General features: G+C 40.2%; 1 protein-coding gene across 1 annotated transcript in view; it reads left to right on the plus strand.

The window, feature by feature from the left end:
• The window catches only part of LOC124553218 (zinc finger protein 708-like), a 33,092-nt gene extending 14,176 nt beyond the window's left edge, over window positions 1–18,916 (plus strand). The window contains exons 3-4 of the mRNA XM_047127110.1: window positions 18,002–18,253; window positions 18,355–18,916. Coding sequence (XP_046983066.1) covers window positions 18,002–18,253; window positions 18,355–18,916 — 814 coding nt within the window. The remainder of the gene's footprint in view (window positions 1–18,001; window positions 18,254–18,354) is intronic.
• Window positions 18,917–19,214: the final 298 nt, after the last annotated feature.

Genomic DNA, 19,214 nt, shown 5'->3' on the forward strand with positions numbered 1-19,214 from the left:
AACCTGGTGCAGATCTGCTGGTGGTTGATAGCTATCGCCCTATCAGCCCTACCAACGTTATGTGCAAACTCCTGGAACAGATGGTGAGTCGGGGGCTCATGTGGATCCTCGTAGCTCGGGGCCTTCTGGCCCAGCAACAGGGGGCTTCTGTCAGGGCCGCTCAGCAATTGACAATTGTCACTCATTAGAGTCGGCTATTTGTACAGCTTTTACTTGGCCGGCTATTTGTACAGCTTTTACTTGGACGGCTATTCGTACAGATTTTACTTGGCGAGAACATCTAGTTGCTGTTTTCTTTGATCTTCTGAAGGCATACGATACCACATGGCGCCTTGCTACACTGCACGAATGGGGCTTACGGGGTCCACTTCCGATTTTTCTACGGAATTTTCTCTTTATTTTTTTGTCTTTATTACAGTTCCCCAAGCATCAGTGTCACTGAACAGCGGCTGCAGGGAGCTATCCGTAAGGCACATTTTTGGGTATCCAACCATGGGTTTCAGTTCTCAGCCTCTAAGACTCGAGTGATACATTTCTGTCGTCATCAAACGGTCCACCTCCATCCAGAGCTCTACCTTGCCAATGAACTCCTTCGTATTGAGGAGGCACATCCCTTTCTTGGCATGCTGTTTGATGCTGAGCTCACTTGGACACCTCATCTTTGCGAGCTTAAACAACGGTGCTGGCAGCACCTCAACATCCTTCGCTGCCTCAGCCACACCATTTGGGGGTTTGCACGAACAACCCTCCTACAGCTCTATAAGGCCTTAGTTCAGTCCTGTTTCGACTACAGGAGCATGGTGTACGACTCAGCAGCACCTTCAATGTTGCAGATCCTCGACCTGATTCTCCATTGTGGCGTCAGACTGGCGACAGGTGCCTTCAGTACCAGTCCGGAGACTAGTCTTCTTGTAGAAGCTGGAATCCCTCCCCTATAATTCCGCCGACAACAGTTGCTTGCATCATACATCGCTCGCGTCCATGCCTCTCCTGACCACCCAAACCGCAGGCTCCTTTTTCCATCTTCTGCACTCCCCTCCCCACGACGGCGGCCTATGTCGGGTCTCCCGATCGCGGTCCATGTTCGTTCCCTTCTCTCGTCACTCGAGTCCTTTCCCCTCCCTCCATCCTTCTGGCCCTCTTCTTCTACCCCTCCTTCGTCCTTCGCTTGCTTGCGGCTTTCCTTGGATTTGTCCTGCTACTCCAAGTCCTCCGTTCCACCTGCCAGTCTTCGTCAACAATTCATGGCTCTTCTTGCCCCGTTTCGCAATGCAGATGTAGTCTATACCGACGGTTCTGTGGTCGATGGACGCACTGGGTTTGCTTTCATCCACGGCGACTACGTTGAGCAGCATTCCCTGCCTTGTGGGAGTAGTGTTTTCACTCTGGAGCTGGTTGCTCTTTATTGTGCACTAGCTCACCTTTCCTCCTGCCCTGGGGAGTCATTTGTCGTATGCAGTGACTCCCTGAGTGGATTGCAAGCACTCCACCAGTGTTTTTCTCGGGACTCTTTTGTGCACAGTATTCAAGATGCTGGTTTTGCTCTCGCCGAGTGTGATCGTTCAGCAACGTTTGTGTGGACTGCGGGCCACATCGGCATTCCAGGAAACGAACATGTCGAGCGATTGGCCAAGCAGGCCAGCACCGCCACCCCTGGAGCTTGGTCTCGTGGAAAGAGACCTCCGGTCAGCCCTGCATTGCAAGGTCCGCGATGTCTGGAGCTCTGAATGATCCGCCTTGAACACGCCAAATAAGCTCCGCATGGTAAAGTCGTCCACGGCTGTATGGAACCCATCCTTGAGGAGCATGCGTAGGGAGTCAATTGTTCTCTGCCGTCTCGAATTGGACATACACGGTTGACTCACATCTATCTCCTTTACTGTAAGAAGCCGTCCAAGTGTCGCTGTGATGCAGGGCTGACAGTGGTCCATCTTCTGATGGACTGCCCCCTTTTAACCCTCTTGCGGCAGTCCTTTAATTTACCAGCTGCACTTCCTTTAATTCTTGGTGACGATGCCTCTATAGCTGACTCAGTTTTACGTTTTATCCATACAGTTGGGTTTCATCACTCACTCTAATGTTGGCGCTCTCGCATGATTTCTCAGGCTACACCCACTCCAGCGACTTTTAATTGTGATGTGGATAGCAAAATAGTGTCCTTTATGGTACCAAGTTGTGTTGGTACCTCTATCAGCGCTTTCTAGCTGGAGGCTCTTCGTTTGTAGTTGAGTTGTTGACCTTTTACCTGATCCATCAACCACTGTAGTGTGTTTTACTCGAGTCAACTATTTGCTCTGCTCCATTTAAGTGTCCTCTATTTTGTGTTATTGCGGTGTTCATTTTAGCTCTGTACCCCTTGATGTTTCCTCCTTCCGGGTGCAGAGGTTACGCTTTTATTGTATAGGTCTTTTACAAGTATGTCTGTTTGGAACAGGGAACTGATGACCTCTAAGTTTAGCCCCCATCAAACCCCAAAACCAACCAACCAACCATCCACATACCGATACCACTTTAAGGGCTTTTACTGCTAAACTGCAGTGCCTGCTGTTCAAAACATTCCATGAAAAGATTAGCAACAGCTGAACTCAGAGGGCTGCCCATGGCCACGCCTTCTGTTTGTTCATAAAACTCATTATCATACTGGAAATAAGTCATGGACGGCCAATGTCGGGACCTCCACGGCCTGGCGGCCAGTCGTTGACTCACTCGGAAGATGTTGCCTGCAGTTGCCAACGAAACTTCACGAAGAAGTAGTTTTACAGATCGTCCATGGCCTCTTAGCTCGGAAGTTTTAACTAATGAAGACGCCAGCTGTGAAAACCTACGCGTTATGATTAGTACAGGTGGAGATTATAACTGCCAACTGGAATAAATTCATAAGAAGTTCCTTTTACCGGCGCTCTGACTCGGATGAAACGGTTGCTGAACAGTTCAATGAAAACTTGAGTGTATGCAAAATAGGCATGCCACTCGTACAATTATAGTGGTGGGGACTTCAGTCTACCCTTGATGTATTGGCGAAAATAAATGTTCATTGTCAGTGGTAGGCATAAAACGTCATCCGAAACTGTACTGAATGGCGTCTCTGAAAATTGTTTCGAACAAGGAGTTCAGAAGCGCACTCAAAGTCTAAATGGTTGCGAAACATAGTTGACACCTTAATAACCCTGACCAAACAGAGAGCATAACAGATACAGGGATTAGTGACCACAATGTTGTTGACCCATGAGGAGTTCACAAGAGTGAATACTGTAATATTTAAACTCACCAGAATAAACGTAAAATACATGCTCAAAAAAAGCAGATAAAAATTTGCTTGACACATTCAGAAGAGAGAGTCTCCACTCCTTCGATGAGTCTTTCTAAACATAGTCCAGATGTCGTCTAAAGTCAAATAAGTACTAACTGAGACATATGTGTCAAATAATTTAGTCAGAGGTGGTACTGACACAAAACAGGTCAGACCAGTGTTGCAGAAGCAGTGAAATACACATGCCAAATTTAAAAGAACGAGAAATCCGCAAGATCGGCGAAGTTTTACAGAAGCTCGAAATTTAGCGCAAACTTCCATGAGAGAGGCTTCTAATAGTTTCCAGAACGACACATTTGAAATCTGGTAGGAAACCCAAAGAAATTCTGGTTGTATGTAAAGTATATCACTGACAAAATGCATTAATACCTTGACTGCACGGTAACAATGGTAATGTTAGGCCTACTGACGACAGTGCTACTAAAGCAGAGTTACTGAATACGGTTTTCCTAAATTCCTTCACAAGAAAAGTAAAGTAAGTATTTCAGAATTCTAATCAAGAGTAACCGCCTACATGAGCAATTTAGGTGTGGATATCCTAAAAGTAGGGGAGAAGTTTAAAACACTTAAGAAAGGCAATGCCTCTGGTCCACATGTACACCATTCAGGTTCCTTTCAGAATATACTGATACAATAGCTCCATACTTAGCAGTCATATACTACTCAACAGCAGAAAGACCGGTACCCAAAGACAGGAAAGTTGCACAAAAAACACCAGAAGGCAATGAAGGAAGTGGGAGTAATCTGATGAAATGCAGACCCATTCCACTAACTTCGCTTTTTAGTAGGATTTTGGCAAATATAATCTGTTTGAACATTATGAATTAGCTTGAAGACATCATTTATTGACAAATAGCCAACATACACACTACTGGCCATTAAAACTGCTACACCACAAAGATGACGTGCTACAGACGCGAAATTTAACCGACAGGAAGAATATGCTGTGATATGAAAATGATTAGCTTTTCATAGCATTCACACAAGGTTATCGCCGGTGGAGACACCTGCTACGTGCTGACATGAGGAACGTTTCCAACCGATTTCTCATACACAAACAGCAGTTGACCGGCGTTGCCTGGTGAAACGTTGTTGTGATGCCTCGTGTAAGGAGGAGAAATGTGTACCATCACGTTTCCGACTTTGATAAAGGTCGGATTGTAACCTATTGCGATTGTGGTATATCGTATCGCGACATTGCTGCTCGCGTTGGTCGACATCCAATGACTGTTAGGAGAATATGGAATCTGTGGGTTCAGGAGGGTAAGACGGAACGCCGTGCTGGATCCCAACGGCCTCGTATCACTAGCACTCAAGATGACAGGCATCTTATCTGCATGGCTGTAACGGATCGTGCAGCCACGTCTCGATCCCTGAGTCAACAGATGGGGACGTTTGCAAGACAACAACCATCTGCACGAACAGTTCGACGACGTTTGCAGCAGTATGGACTATGAGCTCGGAGACCGTGGCTGCGGTTACCCTTGATGCTGCATCACAGACAGGAGCGCCTGTGATGGTGTACTCAACGACGAACCTGGGTGCACGAATGGCAAAACGTCATTTTTTTGGATGAATCCAGCTTCTGTTCACAGCATCATGACGGTCGCATCCGTGTTTGGTGACATCGCGGAGAATGCACATTGGAAGAGTGTATTCGTCATCGCCACACTGGCGTATCACCCGGCGTGATGGATGGGGTGCCATTGGCTACACGTCTCGTCACCCCTTGTTCGTATTGACGGAACTTTGAACAGTGAACGTTACATTTCAGATGTGTTACGACCCGTGGCTCTACCCTTCATTCCAACCCTGCGAAACCCTACATTTCAGCAGGATAATGCATCATCGCATGTTGCAGGTCCTGTACAGGCCTTTCTGGATACAGAAAATGTTCGACTGCTGCCCTGGCCAGCACATTCTCCCGATCTCTCACCAACTGGAAACGTCTGGTCAATGGTGGCCGAGCAACTGGCTCGTCACAGTACGCCAGTCACTACTCTTGATGAACTGTGGTATCGTGTTGAAGCTGCATGGGCAGCTGCACCTGTACACGCCATCCGAGCTCTGTTTGACTCAATGCCCAGGCGTATCAAGACGGTTATTATGGCCAGAGTTGGTTGTTCTGGGTACTACTTCCTGAGGATCTATGCACACAAATTGCGTGAAATTGTAATCACATGTCAGTTCTAGTATAATATATTTGTCCAATGAATACCGGTTTAGCATCTGCATTTCTTCTTGGTGTAGCAATTTTAATGGTCAGTAGTGTATTTGGGAAACATAATTCTTGTGAAACACAACAAGCTCTTTATTCTCGCAAAGTAATGACTGATACAGACAGATGAAATTAAATTGATTCAATATTTTTTGTTTTTCAGAAGACTTTTGAATCAGTTCGTCACAAGTGACTTCAGATTACATTGTGTGCTCCTGGAGCATCATCCCAGTTGTGTGAAATGATTCGTGATTTTGTTCCAGAAAGGTCACTTTTCGTAACAACTGACAGAAAGTCATCGAAGTGATATCTGACCTTTCCCAAGGAAGTGTTATAGGCCCTCTCTTGTTCCTCAATTACATACACGATTTAAGAGAGAATCTGAGCAGCTCTCTTAGATTGTTAGCATATGATGCTGTCATTTACCTTATTGTAAAGTCATCAGATGATCAAAACGAATTGTGAAGTGATAGACAAGATATCTATATGGTGTGAAAAATGGCAACTGACTGTAAATAATGAAAGGTATGAAGTCAACCACATGAGCACTGAAAGGAATGTGCTAAATTTTGTTTACACGATAAATCATGCACACCTAAAAGCTGTGAACTAACTAAAAACATATGTATTACACTTATGAATAAATTAAATCATAACATTCATATAGATAATGTTGTGGAGAAAGCAAACCAAAGACTGATTTCTTGGCAGACCACTTAGAAAACGTAACAGGTCTATTAAAGGAATGGCTTACACTATGCTTGTCTGTCCTCTTGTGGAGTGTTGCTGTGCGCTGTGGGACAGCAAAGAAATTCAAAGAAGGGCAGCTCATTTTGTATTATCGCGAAATAAGGGAGTGTGCTATGGTTACGATACATGAACTGGGGTGGCGGTAATCAAAACAAAGGCGTTTTTCGCTATGGTAAGACTTTTTCGTGAAATTTCAATCACAAATTTGGTAGTCAGAGAGTGGTGATATTTTATTGGTGCCCATCTATGTGGGGAGGAATTATCATCATAGTGAAGTACGAGAAATTAGAGCTCACATGGAAAGATGTAAGTGTTCGTTTTCCCTGCACGCAATGAGAGTGGAATGGTAGTGAAGTGAGAAGTAGATTAAAGATTATGGTTTGATGACCCTCTGCCAGGCTCTTAATTGTGAACTGCAGAGTAATCACGTAGATACAGGTCGTCGTCGTCGTCGTCTTACATATGTCTATGCTCGTTGGCTTAGAATATTTAGGTGATGGGGCTAATAATTGTCTCAGAGCCAGAGGTGCCATGCCAGTTGCTCTTCACATATTTGCCAACAGTATTCTCATTACATTTTCTGGAATACCACAGCAATAACAGCAAGTTGCTTCAATATCTTCATCATCAGCACTCCCATTACAGCGTGCCATGGACAAAAAGTAAATTAACTGAATATAGAAAATCGAATGCTTAGCAGTGAGATTTCTTTTTTGTTTCTAATACTTACTGTCGATGTCTTTATCACTCATCATCAAGAGGCAAATGATGTGAGAGTGCTATGCGTAGATATTAAAAAAGAAAAAAAAGTCCAACCGGCTGCTAATATGATAGAAACAAAACATATTGAGAGTTACAGGTAGATCAGTTCTTAACGTTTCTTGTGCCTTTTTGTAAAGGTTTTCTTGAGTTTCATGCAAAAATTTAATGCGGGCTCATTGATCCTCTAACTCTGCCATCTAGAAATTCGCAAACTGTGTGACACATTGTGCTCAATACAGCACTGAACAACAGGTAACAGACATAAAACAATTAAATTTCTGGCAAACCCACATTAAACACAAGCATGTGCAGGGATGCCAACTGCATTTCGCTCCAAGACGCCATTGGCGCGAAATTACGAATACTACGGAATTTTTTGAACAGACCTTGTATACGGCAACCCCACCTCTATCCATAATGTGTCTACTTACATATGCTGAAACCTTATACCCACCTACGTTTACCTTCTCGACATCTTTGATGATATCATGTTTGCACAGACATAGTACATCTATTCCACTCTGTTTCTAAATCTTCTAAACGAATAAGACGCTCACCTACTTTATTTTTTTAATCCCAACAGTCTGATGTAATAGACTAACATTATTTTTCACTGTCCTTTTCTGAGAATATTTCTAGACCTGCCTGCTGAGATTCTCATAAAGCTTAATTTCATTCAATGTTGAATCACTGGACAGTTATCTTAGCCTTAAAAAAGAGGTGCTCCCTTGAGTTTCAGAGCCCCTTAAAGATTTTGCTTTCATCACTACCAATTTACCCTTCTCTTTCCTTCTGAGATGCAGGCCACGCCTTTTTAAGTCCCACCTGCCAATAGCATTAACGGTAACTAAAGTCATGCCTGAAAAAGTAGCTGCCTGAAGCAGCTGATCTAACTCCATATTGACCTTCCTGACAAAGCTGTTCAATTGGGGCAAACCTAACTTCATGAAAGCAGGAACCAAGCCCACATTCCTAAGATTCGTTGCAGATGCTACTTTTGCCAGGTAACACTCAATACTTTAGACCTGATCCATATCAACAGTGGTTTATGTTCCACCCATTATCACATCATCCTGTCTTGTGAAATCATTGCACAGTGATCTTACATCCTCTATCACTAGGCTAAGACATGCACTGGGCTTGCAAGAACTTGTCGCTTGTAACTTGTGAAAATAGCGTGATCGCTTCCTTGCTTAAAGTTTGTGCTTCTCCACAACAGGCAGCAACAAGTGCTGGTTGAGAGGGTTTTGCCAGTTTTCACAGCTTCCCTCCATTTTTTGAATGCCAACGAGCACCATTTGGCCCAGTTTGGCTTGATCCCTGTCGCTAAGTTCATACTTTTGCCACAGTGTCATTTCCACTACAGGTGCCTTCCGAGTAGCACAAGCAATGGGTACCAGACACACAAGGTCATATGGAAATGCTGTGCTTAATTCATGCTGCTGTTGACATAGCTTTGTAGATTTTTTGACACTAACTATCCAACATTCACTTGTGTACTCTGGACAGAAGCAAATGTTTACCAAGAGAGCAGCGATTTTTATGGATTAGTATTGCAATTTTTATTTCTGAGTTAAGATGACTCGTTTTCCAAAACACACACAGCCAGCAAATAATGTTATATACAAGGTAAACATATTTCTTCATGACCTTACAATGCCAAAAGAGACGAAATCTTACCAGCTCTGCACACTTCTACAACGTAGGCATCTGATGTTTGACCACGAACTTTACTGAGAATATTTGCAGAGGTGCCGTCGATGGAAATCTGTGTCCAGGAAACAGATTGGAAACACCCCTAGAAAGCTGTTCTTCATTGTCCTATATTGAAATTTCATGACCATGGCGAGTATCCTACAAGGCAAAATATAGATGATTTAAATTTAAAGATATCTTTCACAGGGAGCCACCAATCTAGAGGAAGAATTCTGAAATCTTTGGCATATACACAGCAAATGCAATGATGAAAGATGCACTCTGATGGAGGATCCGATACTGTAGTAAACATTGCTACTTCTCCGAGATAAATTCATGGCATCAGAAAAGCAAATAATCGTTTACGTATTATTTATTTTTATCAGATGTGGCTCAATCGAAATAGTGCAATAAACAACATTTAACAGGCTTCAAAATGCAATGATGGGTTGAAAGTACTGTATAGCAAAGGAAACACACTTACCATGTGTCATGCAGGATGATCTGAGCATGGCTTTACCAAAACCTATTATTTACATGCTCCAAAACCAATGATTATCATGAAGAACTAAACAGGGACATATTTGAACCCTTGTGTTTACCTTTATTGAGTCTGTTCAATGAGGGTTGTCTGATTATCATCGACAATGCCAGTTACAATTCAAGGCTGAAGGAGAGATTTCCTAGTTCAAGAATAAGGAATGAGGAAATTCCACATGAGCTGGAAGAGAAAAGTAACTCAACGCTGCTATACCAAGGTGGAGATATTGGTGGTCAGATTTCATTTACATCTTCATAATCGATATGGACTTCACAGCTTAGCAGCAGAAATGGAACACAAGATTGTGAAACTGCCCCCTTAGCGCAGAAAAGGCGGACAAGGTACCATTGAGGGGAAGGGGAAGGGAAAGGGGAGTGGGAGTGAAGGGCACAGGGGGAGGGGGAGGGGAAGAAAGCAGTGGAGTAAGGGAGTGGATGTGAGGGCAAGAGGGAGCGGACTGCGTGAGTGGATGGGAGTGTGGATAGAAAGAACGAACTTAAAGTATGACGTGGTTCTTTCAGTTTGATATCAGTTGTTGATTTTGCTGCATAGGTAGTAGAGGAAAGCAGCACTGAGAGAGATATTTTATAGACTGAAGAAAAATATAATCAGATAAAAACTTCTCCTTTTGAGAATGGTCCTTATGATCATGATGCACCGCTAGTTATACTATATGACATATTGCAAAACAATCCTCCAAAATAGTGCATTACACTTAACAATTACAAAGCGTGATATGAGATGTACAGGGAACCTGATTCCAATTTAAAATTTAATGTGAAAATTATTTCTCTAAGGAAACAACGAAACGTAGTTTTAAGAAACAATTTAAAAAGCTGTTACTTGCTAAAGAGATAAAAATATGTTGTATATAGAACATCGAAATTTGTCTTGCAGCTAGAAGGAGTAACTATCCAGAAAGAGCCAAACATTACAAAAACTGTTGCACAGCATTAGGAAAAGTTATTAAGAAGACCAGAAGTGTGTGCATTATGTTTCGGATTAGCACCTCTGACAATAAAATTAAAGCAATTTGGGATATTGCTAGAAAGGACAGTCGAAATCACAGAATGATTGTATTCCGATCAAACTCAATAAAAAGCTTAACAAAAATCAGAAGTAAGGAGTATTTTTAATAATCATGATTTTAAATATTGTAGAGAAAATAGGATCCAGCTGTTCATTAGAAAATACAAGGTTGTACCTGGAAGAAGCAATACCTATGTAATTTGATAAAACTGAAATTAGAAAATTAATAAGCGCACTCAAAGTGAAAGCTCTCATGGACTTGATGGCACTTCCAACAGAGCACTAAAAGCCTGTTGTCAGTAGGACATGCATAAACGATTTAATTCATATTTAATTGGAAGAATGCAAAAGGTTGAAATTAACAGTAGAGATAGTGTGCAAAAGTCAGCAGTCCTCTCTAACTGGGGAAGTATCAAGTATGGTCTCCCACAGTGTTCAGTTTTGTTCCCCATATTTTTGTTAATGTATATTAATGACTTGTAACTTTACATTCATGAAGATGCAAAGCTAGATCTTTTTCTGATACATTAATCACACCCAAGAAACAAGAATTAGCTGAGGAAATTGTTAATTACGTCTTTCAGAAAATTATTAAATGGCTCTCTGCAGGTGGTCTCTCAGTAAATTTTGAGAAAACGCAGTATATACTGTTCTTTGCAGTATATAGATTTTGAACAGAAATCTGTTGCTAAGTGAAATATTCAACATTTATGGGTGTGTTCATTGATGAGAAAGTAATGGTGTTGGGGTTACTGCTGTACGCCTTGTCTTTAATGTAGCCACACAAAAAGGACTCGGATCTCTTCAGATCCAGACGAGGGATTTTTCAGAATTCCACTGATTTATTTTCTTTTTCAGTAAAATTTTCGTAATTCTGATTGCTAAGAATTGATACACAAAAAAATTTATTTTAGCCCGCCACTGCGGAATAATACTTGAGCAATAAAATATAAATGAGGGAGTATCGCCAAAAAATCTTTAGTTGCAAAGAAAATGCGGCATTCGCAACAACAAAACCAGTGCACACACAAGCATCTAGAATGAGATTTTTACACTGCAGCGCAGTGTGTGCTGATATGAAACTTCCTGGCAGATTAAAACTGTGTGCCAGACTGAGACTCGAACTCGGAAACTATGCCTTTTGCGGGCAGGTGCTCTACCAACTGAGGTACCCAAGCACGACTCATGCCCCGTCCTCACAGATTTACTCCTGCCAGTACCTCGTCACCTACCTTCCAAACTAAGGTCCCAAGTTTTTAATCTACCAGGAAGTTTCACACAAGCATCTGCCTACAGCAATATTAAACACTCTGCAATATTTTGTAACAACAAACTGCTTCTAATACGTCTCATTCCTGGGCGCATTTTGATGAGTGACGTCCCAACTGGTTACATTTCTAACAGGACACAGGAAAATATTGTAAATGTTGCTTTCAGAAGCTTTACTTTCAAAGTATATTTCCTTTTATGCTTGATGTAGTTACGTGTGAGAATGTGTGATGAATTTCTTAAATCACGGAGCATTAGATTCTCATTCAAAACTTAATGCTGAGGACCAGCCATGTGGAAGAATTCTGGGCCCAGAAGAACAGCCATTTATGACATGATGTCAAATTTTGGTGGCACATTTGCGTTTCATATATCTTGCAAAGGTAATACACAAAAAGTGACAAAGTTTCGAGTTTAGTGTGTCATATTTATTATAGTTCTTTCATTGTTTCAGATTATGCAATAATGCTGGCAAAAAGTATAGTTGCCTTTCGAAAACAAGTGCAAAGTAAGTTTTTGAGAGATTTCTCATGTAACTGGCTTTACTATGGGAAAAGTCAAAGTGCTTTACAGAACATGTATGCAGCTACATAACCCACAGTGTCCAGTACACATCAGTAAAATTTATAATTGTGCTTGTCAGAAATATTAAGCTGTGGCAATTGAAGCTGGTGCTCTTAGGATCCTGCCTAACCACACCTTCCGAAAAACAGCAAAAACTTTTCGAAAGTCAATATTATATATGAAAACTTAACTTCTCTAGTGGTTGTACTGATGTATATTAATTTAAACCATTAACTTTTTCCATTTGTGTGTTTGCACGGTGTAACATGCATGTTGTTATTAACTGACTACATCACGTTTCCCATGCTCTGAATATCTGCTGGCATAGGCTGGCGAGATCATGGTGACACGAGCTATGCTTGGCTGACAAAAGCACGTCACAATCTTGATTTCAGTGCTTTGGAAGCTACTGTGATGTGATTGGTAGAATTCGTGTTCAGACTTTTGTGATACGAGAATATGTAGTGTACATGTTTCCACGCACCAAAAATCTTTCAAAAACGCTTTGAATTTTGAGAGGTTGAGATTCCTATGTTGCCAGAAAATTTTATGCAGGTTTATGAATCCATAACCATTCAAGGGATTAGTAAGGTTTATAGCTCATAGGGAAACGCTACTATTTTTTACATGGAAAAATGTACTTCCACCCAGTAAAAAGTTTTTCACCCTAGAAAGCGCGTTTCTAACTCAGAAATTCGGGAATTTTTTCTTGTCCACGTATACACCATAGTTAAGGTTTAAGCCTTCCATATAAAATGAAGTGGCTATTGAGAAGAAACGCCATGCACTGGTGGTACAGTTGTTTTATGAGAACAGCAGCACTGGATTGCAGGAATATCATTCAAAAAAATGCCTGAGGAGAGGTCCTACGTCAATAAATGTGTTGGAGAATATGATCAAGAAATTTGAAGAAATAGGTGATGGAGTGGTGCATTACATTCCCATAGCAGTCGTTGGAAGTTAGTTTTAGCTACAGCCAACCATACAGCAGATGCTTCAACTTCTGCAGTAAGTGCTAGAGTTGTCACACGATCTCGATCTCTCTCTCTCTCTGTGTGTGTGTGTGCCTCCCCCACCCCTCCGTCAACAGTTCAAAAGATTTTGTGGCACAATTTACACTAGTATCTCTATAAGGCTCATAATGTCCTGTTCAAAAAGAAGCCCCAAGATAATCTACAACAGTATAGCTCTGCCCTTCATATTTTGGAATGTATGGAAATGAGTGACTTTTCGCTGGGGAATATTCTTTGGATGGACAAGGCATATTTTACTCTTCATGGGGCTGTGAATGCACAGAACTGCCACATATGGGGTTGTCCTCCGAAATGTTGTGCAGGAACATCCATTGCACTCAGCTTATGTGACAGTGTGGTGTGGTTTCACAAGCCCCTTCATTCTCAGTCAGTGTTACTTGGGGATAATGACACATCTTGGACCTCTCAGGTGTACAGTGACATTTGAGCTTTGTAAGGATCTTGTTATTCAACGTGATTCCAGCATTTCAAGAACAAAACAGTGTCTGCACCATTATTTTTATGTGAGATGGCGTGGCATGATACGTCAGTTGTCAAGTGAAAGATTGGTTTCATGAAACCTTCTGTACCACCCTCATTATACCTAGGCAGTTTCATGATGTGTGGCCTTTAAAATCTCCCAACCTAAATTCATGTGACATGTGGATGTTGGGATACTGAAGGATTTATCAGGGATGTCTCCAGATACTCCTGATCAGGAGCATATTATATGATGACAATCAATCTCATTATACTGGATATGCTGTGGGCAACTGTTAATCATGTCATGTCATGGATACAGCATGTTGCAGAGTCAGTAGACCATTTGGAACATTTTATTTCTGATCATATCCTAATAAACGTACCAGAACCACCATTATCATTTGTCTGATCGTTTCTCCTCCATTCCTGCACTGATACCTCATCCTGACTGCTTATAGCGCCATATTTTCACCTGGTGCCAGAAAGTGAAAAATTATTTTTCAGCATACTCGGCGAGGACACCAGTTAATGAACATGCTACAATGTTTCAGTATCCTGCGTAGTATAGAGCCCACACTGCAGCATCCAGAAGACAGTCAGTTTAGTTATAACCACTTAACATGCCTCAGATCGACTTCTTGTTATGAAAGCAGGATGCTGTTCAGACAGTTTTACCCTCAGTAAATACATAATAAAGTTGCTATGATGTCTTGCAGAGATACCACACTCGTTCTATGATTGCTACTCAGCAAGGATTTTTATCAACAGTTTGTGTTTATTGTTATTACTACAGTGTAATGACTAGGGTGACTTCTGTCAGTGTCTTTTACAATACTCAGTGTGTGCCACATCTCTCTAACCATTCAAACCAGCCTAAATGGACTTATTATTCTCCATGAGTTCAGTCCACAGCTCGTGGTCTAGTAGCTAGAGTTGCTCCCTCAGGATCACGGGGTCCCGGGTTTGTTGATTCCTGGATGTGTTAGGGATTTTTCTGCCCAGTGACTAGATTTTTGTGTTGTCTTCATCATCATCATCATCATCATCATCATCATCATTATTCATGGCAGTGGCTACGTTGGACTGTGTAAAAAAAAAGTAGACTGTGTAAAAATTGGGTCTTTGTACAGGTGTTAGTGACCATACAGTTGAGCGCCCCACAAAATCATCATCATCATCATCATCATAATCACCATCATCATCATTATCATCCATGAGTTCTGAGAGTAAGTGAACTGTACTTCAACCTATATTTTGAATAAAAGATTTATGAAGTTCTGGATGAAGGTGATATTTGTCAAGATTACATGATAGATATTGGTAATACAAAATTCAGAACAGGGCCTAGGTGGTGGTGCTGATAATGATAACAGAGGGCATAGTCATACCACTGTGATTCCTGCTTTTATGGTATGGGAAGCTCATTTCAAATGGAGAAATGCACAACCCAAGAAATATTCGTACAAGACAGTAAGACATTGCTTTGGAGATTCTGTGCTGTGACTTAGTGGTAGTGCATTGGATACGAATTGAGACAGTGAACAAGAAATCAGGTGTACTTTTCCCTCACGGTATTTTAGATGGGATTCAATAGTGATGCAACAAAATTTTGATAATATCAAAATATTCAAATGAACATACCTTTGGTGCTGGTTATTGATGTCTCTGAGATAAAAGCTTTTATAGGCTTGCTTGTATTCACAGCGCTCTCCAACCCTGGCATCAAATACATAGATAATCTTTCCTTAGTAGGTGGAACTAGATGTAATATTTTCACATTACTGTAAGAAACGGTGTTTGTTCATAATGACAGCTTGTTGGTTTGAGACTCAAGAGAACAAAGGAAGGAATAAAGTAGAGGTAACAGCTATAGTGCCAAAATTTTTAACAAATGTGGTGTAAACCATCAGCAGCGTTACTCTCCGAACTGTTGTATGTGTGTTGAAAAAATACTTTTGGACTTCCATCATCACTGCATGAATAGTTTATGAATGTACCTGTCACAAAAAGTGTTTTGCAGTAAGGATTAAGGACATAACGCAAGTACCCTGTACCTACACAATGCTTAAATGGAGGTCTCTAAAACTACTGATAAATAATTAACATCAAAATTTATTTATCCTTGAAGTTTTCCAGAAATTGTTTCTTGTTCTTGGTTGTTAATGAAAGACTGGCAAAGCAAAAAAATTTAAGTTTTATTTGTAGTACTTTGAGAAACATACGAAAGTATTTATTTGAAATCTTACTTTGACATTTGTTGGATTTTTTCTTCATTATTAATATTCAGTTACTTCACTTCCATGTGTATGAGAATATATGTTGTGAGTAGTTAAGTTAAAAAGAAGTTAAGGCAATATTTAGAGATTCAGGTGCTAACTCCTGGAATCTGACATACGACATGATATCAGTTACGAGTTAAAAACACTCGAAAGCTGCCAGATATGATAAAAAAAACTATACGTCCAACACAATACAAAGAAGTCAAAAGTTACAATCAAAATAGAAGGAAAACGCTGAAACATGCACGTCCTCAGTATTTTGTAGTCTTTAAAATCCAAAATGAAGCACATACTGGAGACCTGAAAGGCATCACACATCTGTGTTGTGTGGGAAAGGGTTTAGTTGCAGGTGTCGTAATGGGACTCAGATACTACAGGGGTAGATCATGCATCAGCTGTTATCGCTGCCTCTCAATATGTCAGCCTGCACTGTGTCTAATGGATGATGACGTGGCCATTTATACATGTGTCTTTGTCTATGGTGTTCTACAATACCAGGTGATCAGATGTTGTGAAGATCTAAAAATTTTCAAAAAGGCTCACTGCAAAAGTACTGGAAAATTTACAACCATTTCCATCTTTTCAGACAGTATTTCCATTTGTGCAAGGCTTCATCTAAGTTTCAGTGCCAAAAAACAGTCTTATATTGAAACCATTTGCAAGTGTATCATTCACATTCATTCATCAGTATGCTATTTATTTCCCTTGATTAATGGGACATTAATTCTTGTTCATGAACAGTCATTATCCACCTAATTACTGTCCATACTAGAAACCTAATCAAAATATTGAAGCTTGCACTAGTTCCTGACTAATTGGGAATCAAACAAAAAAATCTGTTCACTATGTGAAGTAAATTTATCATTGCAAAGGCGAAAGTGTTGGCAAAACAAAGAAAAGTCACTTACAGAGCTAAGATGATGGAAGAGAAACATTTGAAAGTTATTCCCTTTAATTCTTAAATACCTTGAACGTAATAATTTTTAATTAAAACATAACTGATACAGTTTTTTGGTACCTTCTATGAATTGGTGTAGACTATTAACTCGTAGCACTGTATTTAAAAAAAAATTGTAACACATGAAAGTGAATTATTTTAATTCTCATCTAAAAATTCCAAATCAAATATGCAATGACTCAGGTTAATTATTATTGACTTTCCTCTCCTTATTTTCGTTGTAAACCACTTTTACCTCATGAGTTCTTTCCTTCTGGTGGAATATTATAATTTTAAATCACTAACAGTTACTGAATATATAATTTCATATGCACTTTTATGATTTGTGGCCTATAGCACTGGATTTATGGACACTCAAATCTTATTTCTTTGTTGTATATATATATATATATATATATATATATATATATATATATATATTAATATTTAACATTCTCCTCCTCACTCTTCAGATTGACTCAGAATACTGGTGGGAGCTGAGGCATATCATGTGAAGAAACTTGTCACCATAGACTGGTCCAAAGTGAGTTGGTGATAGACATGGAGAAGTCAACACACAAATTTGGTACCAATGTAGAAGATGTGATTATTCATAAGGAATGCCCAATTGTCACCAAATATGACTGTAGTACAAGAGAAAAGGAATTTCTTGTATATAGCTGTAATTTCTGCCTAAAGAGCTTTCCTTCAAAATACAAACTCATAATGCATGTGTTTATGCACACTGATGGCATGCAACCACCTTTGTATGTTTGTAAGTGGTGTGGTGATGTATTTCACACTACTGTTAGCTTGGAAAAACACTTGAAAGTAAGTGAGAATTATCAAGTTTTAACTACTGTCAATCATGAAAAACATGGCTGTAGTGATGAGCAACAAAGCAATACCTTGTCAGATAGTGAGCCAGAAGTTTCTGTCGCAGAACATAATGAGTTGTCTTCATATAAGGAAACTCGGAAAGTTTCAAATAGGTCCTTTAATGATATACATAACACACACATGACAAATGATACGAAGAAAAGAAATGATTATGGAATTTTATCTACAGCTGTTAATGTCACTGCCCAGGCTGATCTACTTACTGCAAAGAGAACCCACAAATGTGATATTTGTTGCAAATTGTTTGTTAGGTCACTTGATCTCAAGAGACATACATTCATACACTCCGGGAAAAGACCTCACAAATGTGAAACTTGCGACAAATCGTTTGCCCAGTCATGTCATCTGAAGACACACGCATTAATTCACACCGGAAAGAAACCTCACAAATGCGAGATTTGTGGGAAATCCTTTGCTGTGTCAGGCACTCTCGAGAACCATTCAATAATTCACACTGGAAAGAAACCTCACAAATGTGTGATTTGTGGGAAATCTTTTGCTACGTCAGGCACTCTAAGAGGCATGTAATAATTCACACTGGAAATAAGCCTCACCAATGTGAGGTTTGTGAAAAATCTTTTGCAATATCAGGCATTCTCAATAGGCACAAGTTACATCGCACAGGAAAGAAACCTCACAAATGTGAGATTTGTGGTAAATCTTTTACTGTGTTACGTGATCTCAAGCACCAAACTATAATTCACACTGGAAAGAAACCACATAAATGTGGGATTTGTGGGAAATCTTTTGCTTTGTCAGGCTATCTTAAGAACCGTGCCTTAATTCACACTGGAAAGAAAACTCACAAATGTCAGATTTCTGGGAAATCTATTGCTCTGTCAGGCACTCTCAAGAGGCAAGTATTAATCCACACTGGAAAGAAACCTCACAAATGTGAGATTTGTGGGAAATCCTTTAATATGTTAGGTGATCTCAAGAGACACAAATCAGTTCACACAAGAAAGAAACCTCACAAATGTGAGATTTGCGAGAAATCATTTGCTAGATCAGATGATCTCAAGACACATGCATTAAAACACACTGGTTGGGGACCTCATAAATGTGAGAGCTGTGGCAAACGTTTCACTGAATTGGGTAGTCTCAAGACATATGCATTACTCCACTTCAGAAAGAAACTACAAGTAAATGTTAGTTCATGCAAATAGGTATCTCTGGTTGGTGCCCTGAAGGCCTATAAAATAATGGATGTAGCAGGGAGACAATAAATTGTAATGCATGTGAAATAACATTAGAATATGGTAGAATTGTAAAAAAATGTACAATAATGTGTACTATAGAGTGATAGCAGATAATGTGAAAATATAAAAATACAGGTCTGCAGCTTGAGATGTCATGAAATTGTATTACTAAATACTCAAGAAACATGAATAAAATGTGTATTTGTCATCAACACTGCTGTTTTTTCCTATCAATCTTGAGACAAGAAGATAGTGAATGGTGATA

The sequence above is a fragment of the Schistocerca americana genome, chromosome 11, assembly GCF_021461395.2.
Source record: "Schistocerca americana isolate TAMUIC-IGC-003095 chromosome 11, iqSchAmer2.1, whole genome shotgun sequence".
Lineage (NCBI taxonomy): Eukaryota > Metazoa > Arthropoda > Insecta > Orthoptera > Acrididae > Schistocerca > Schistocerca americana.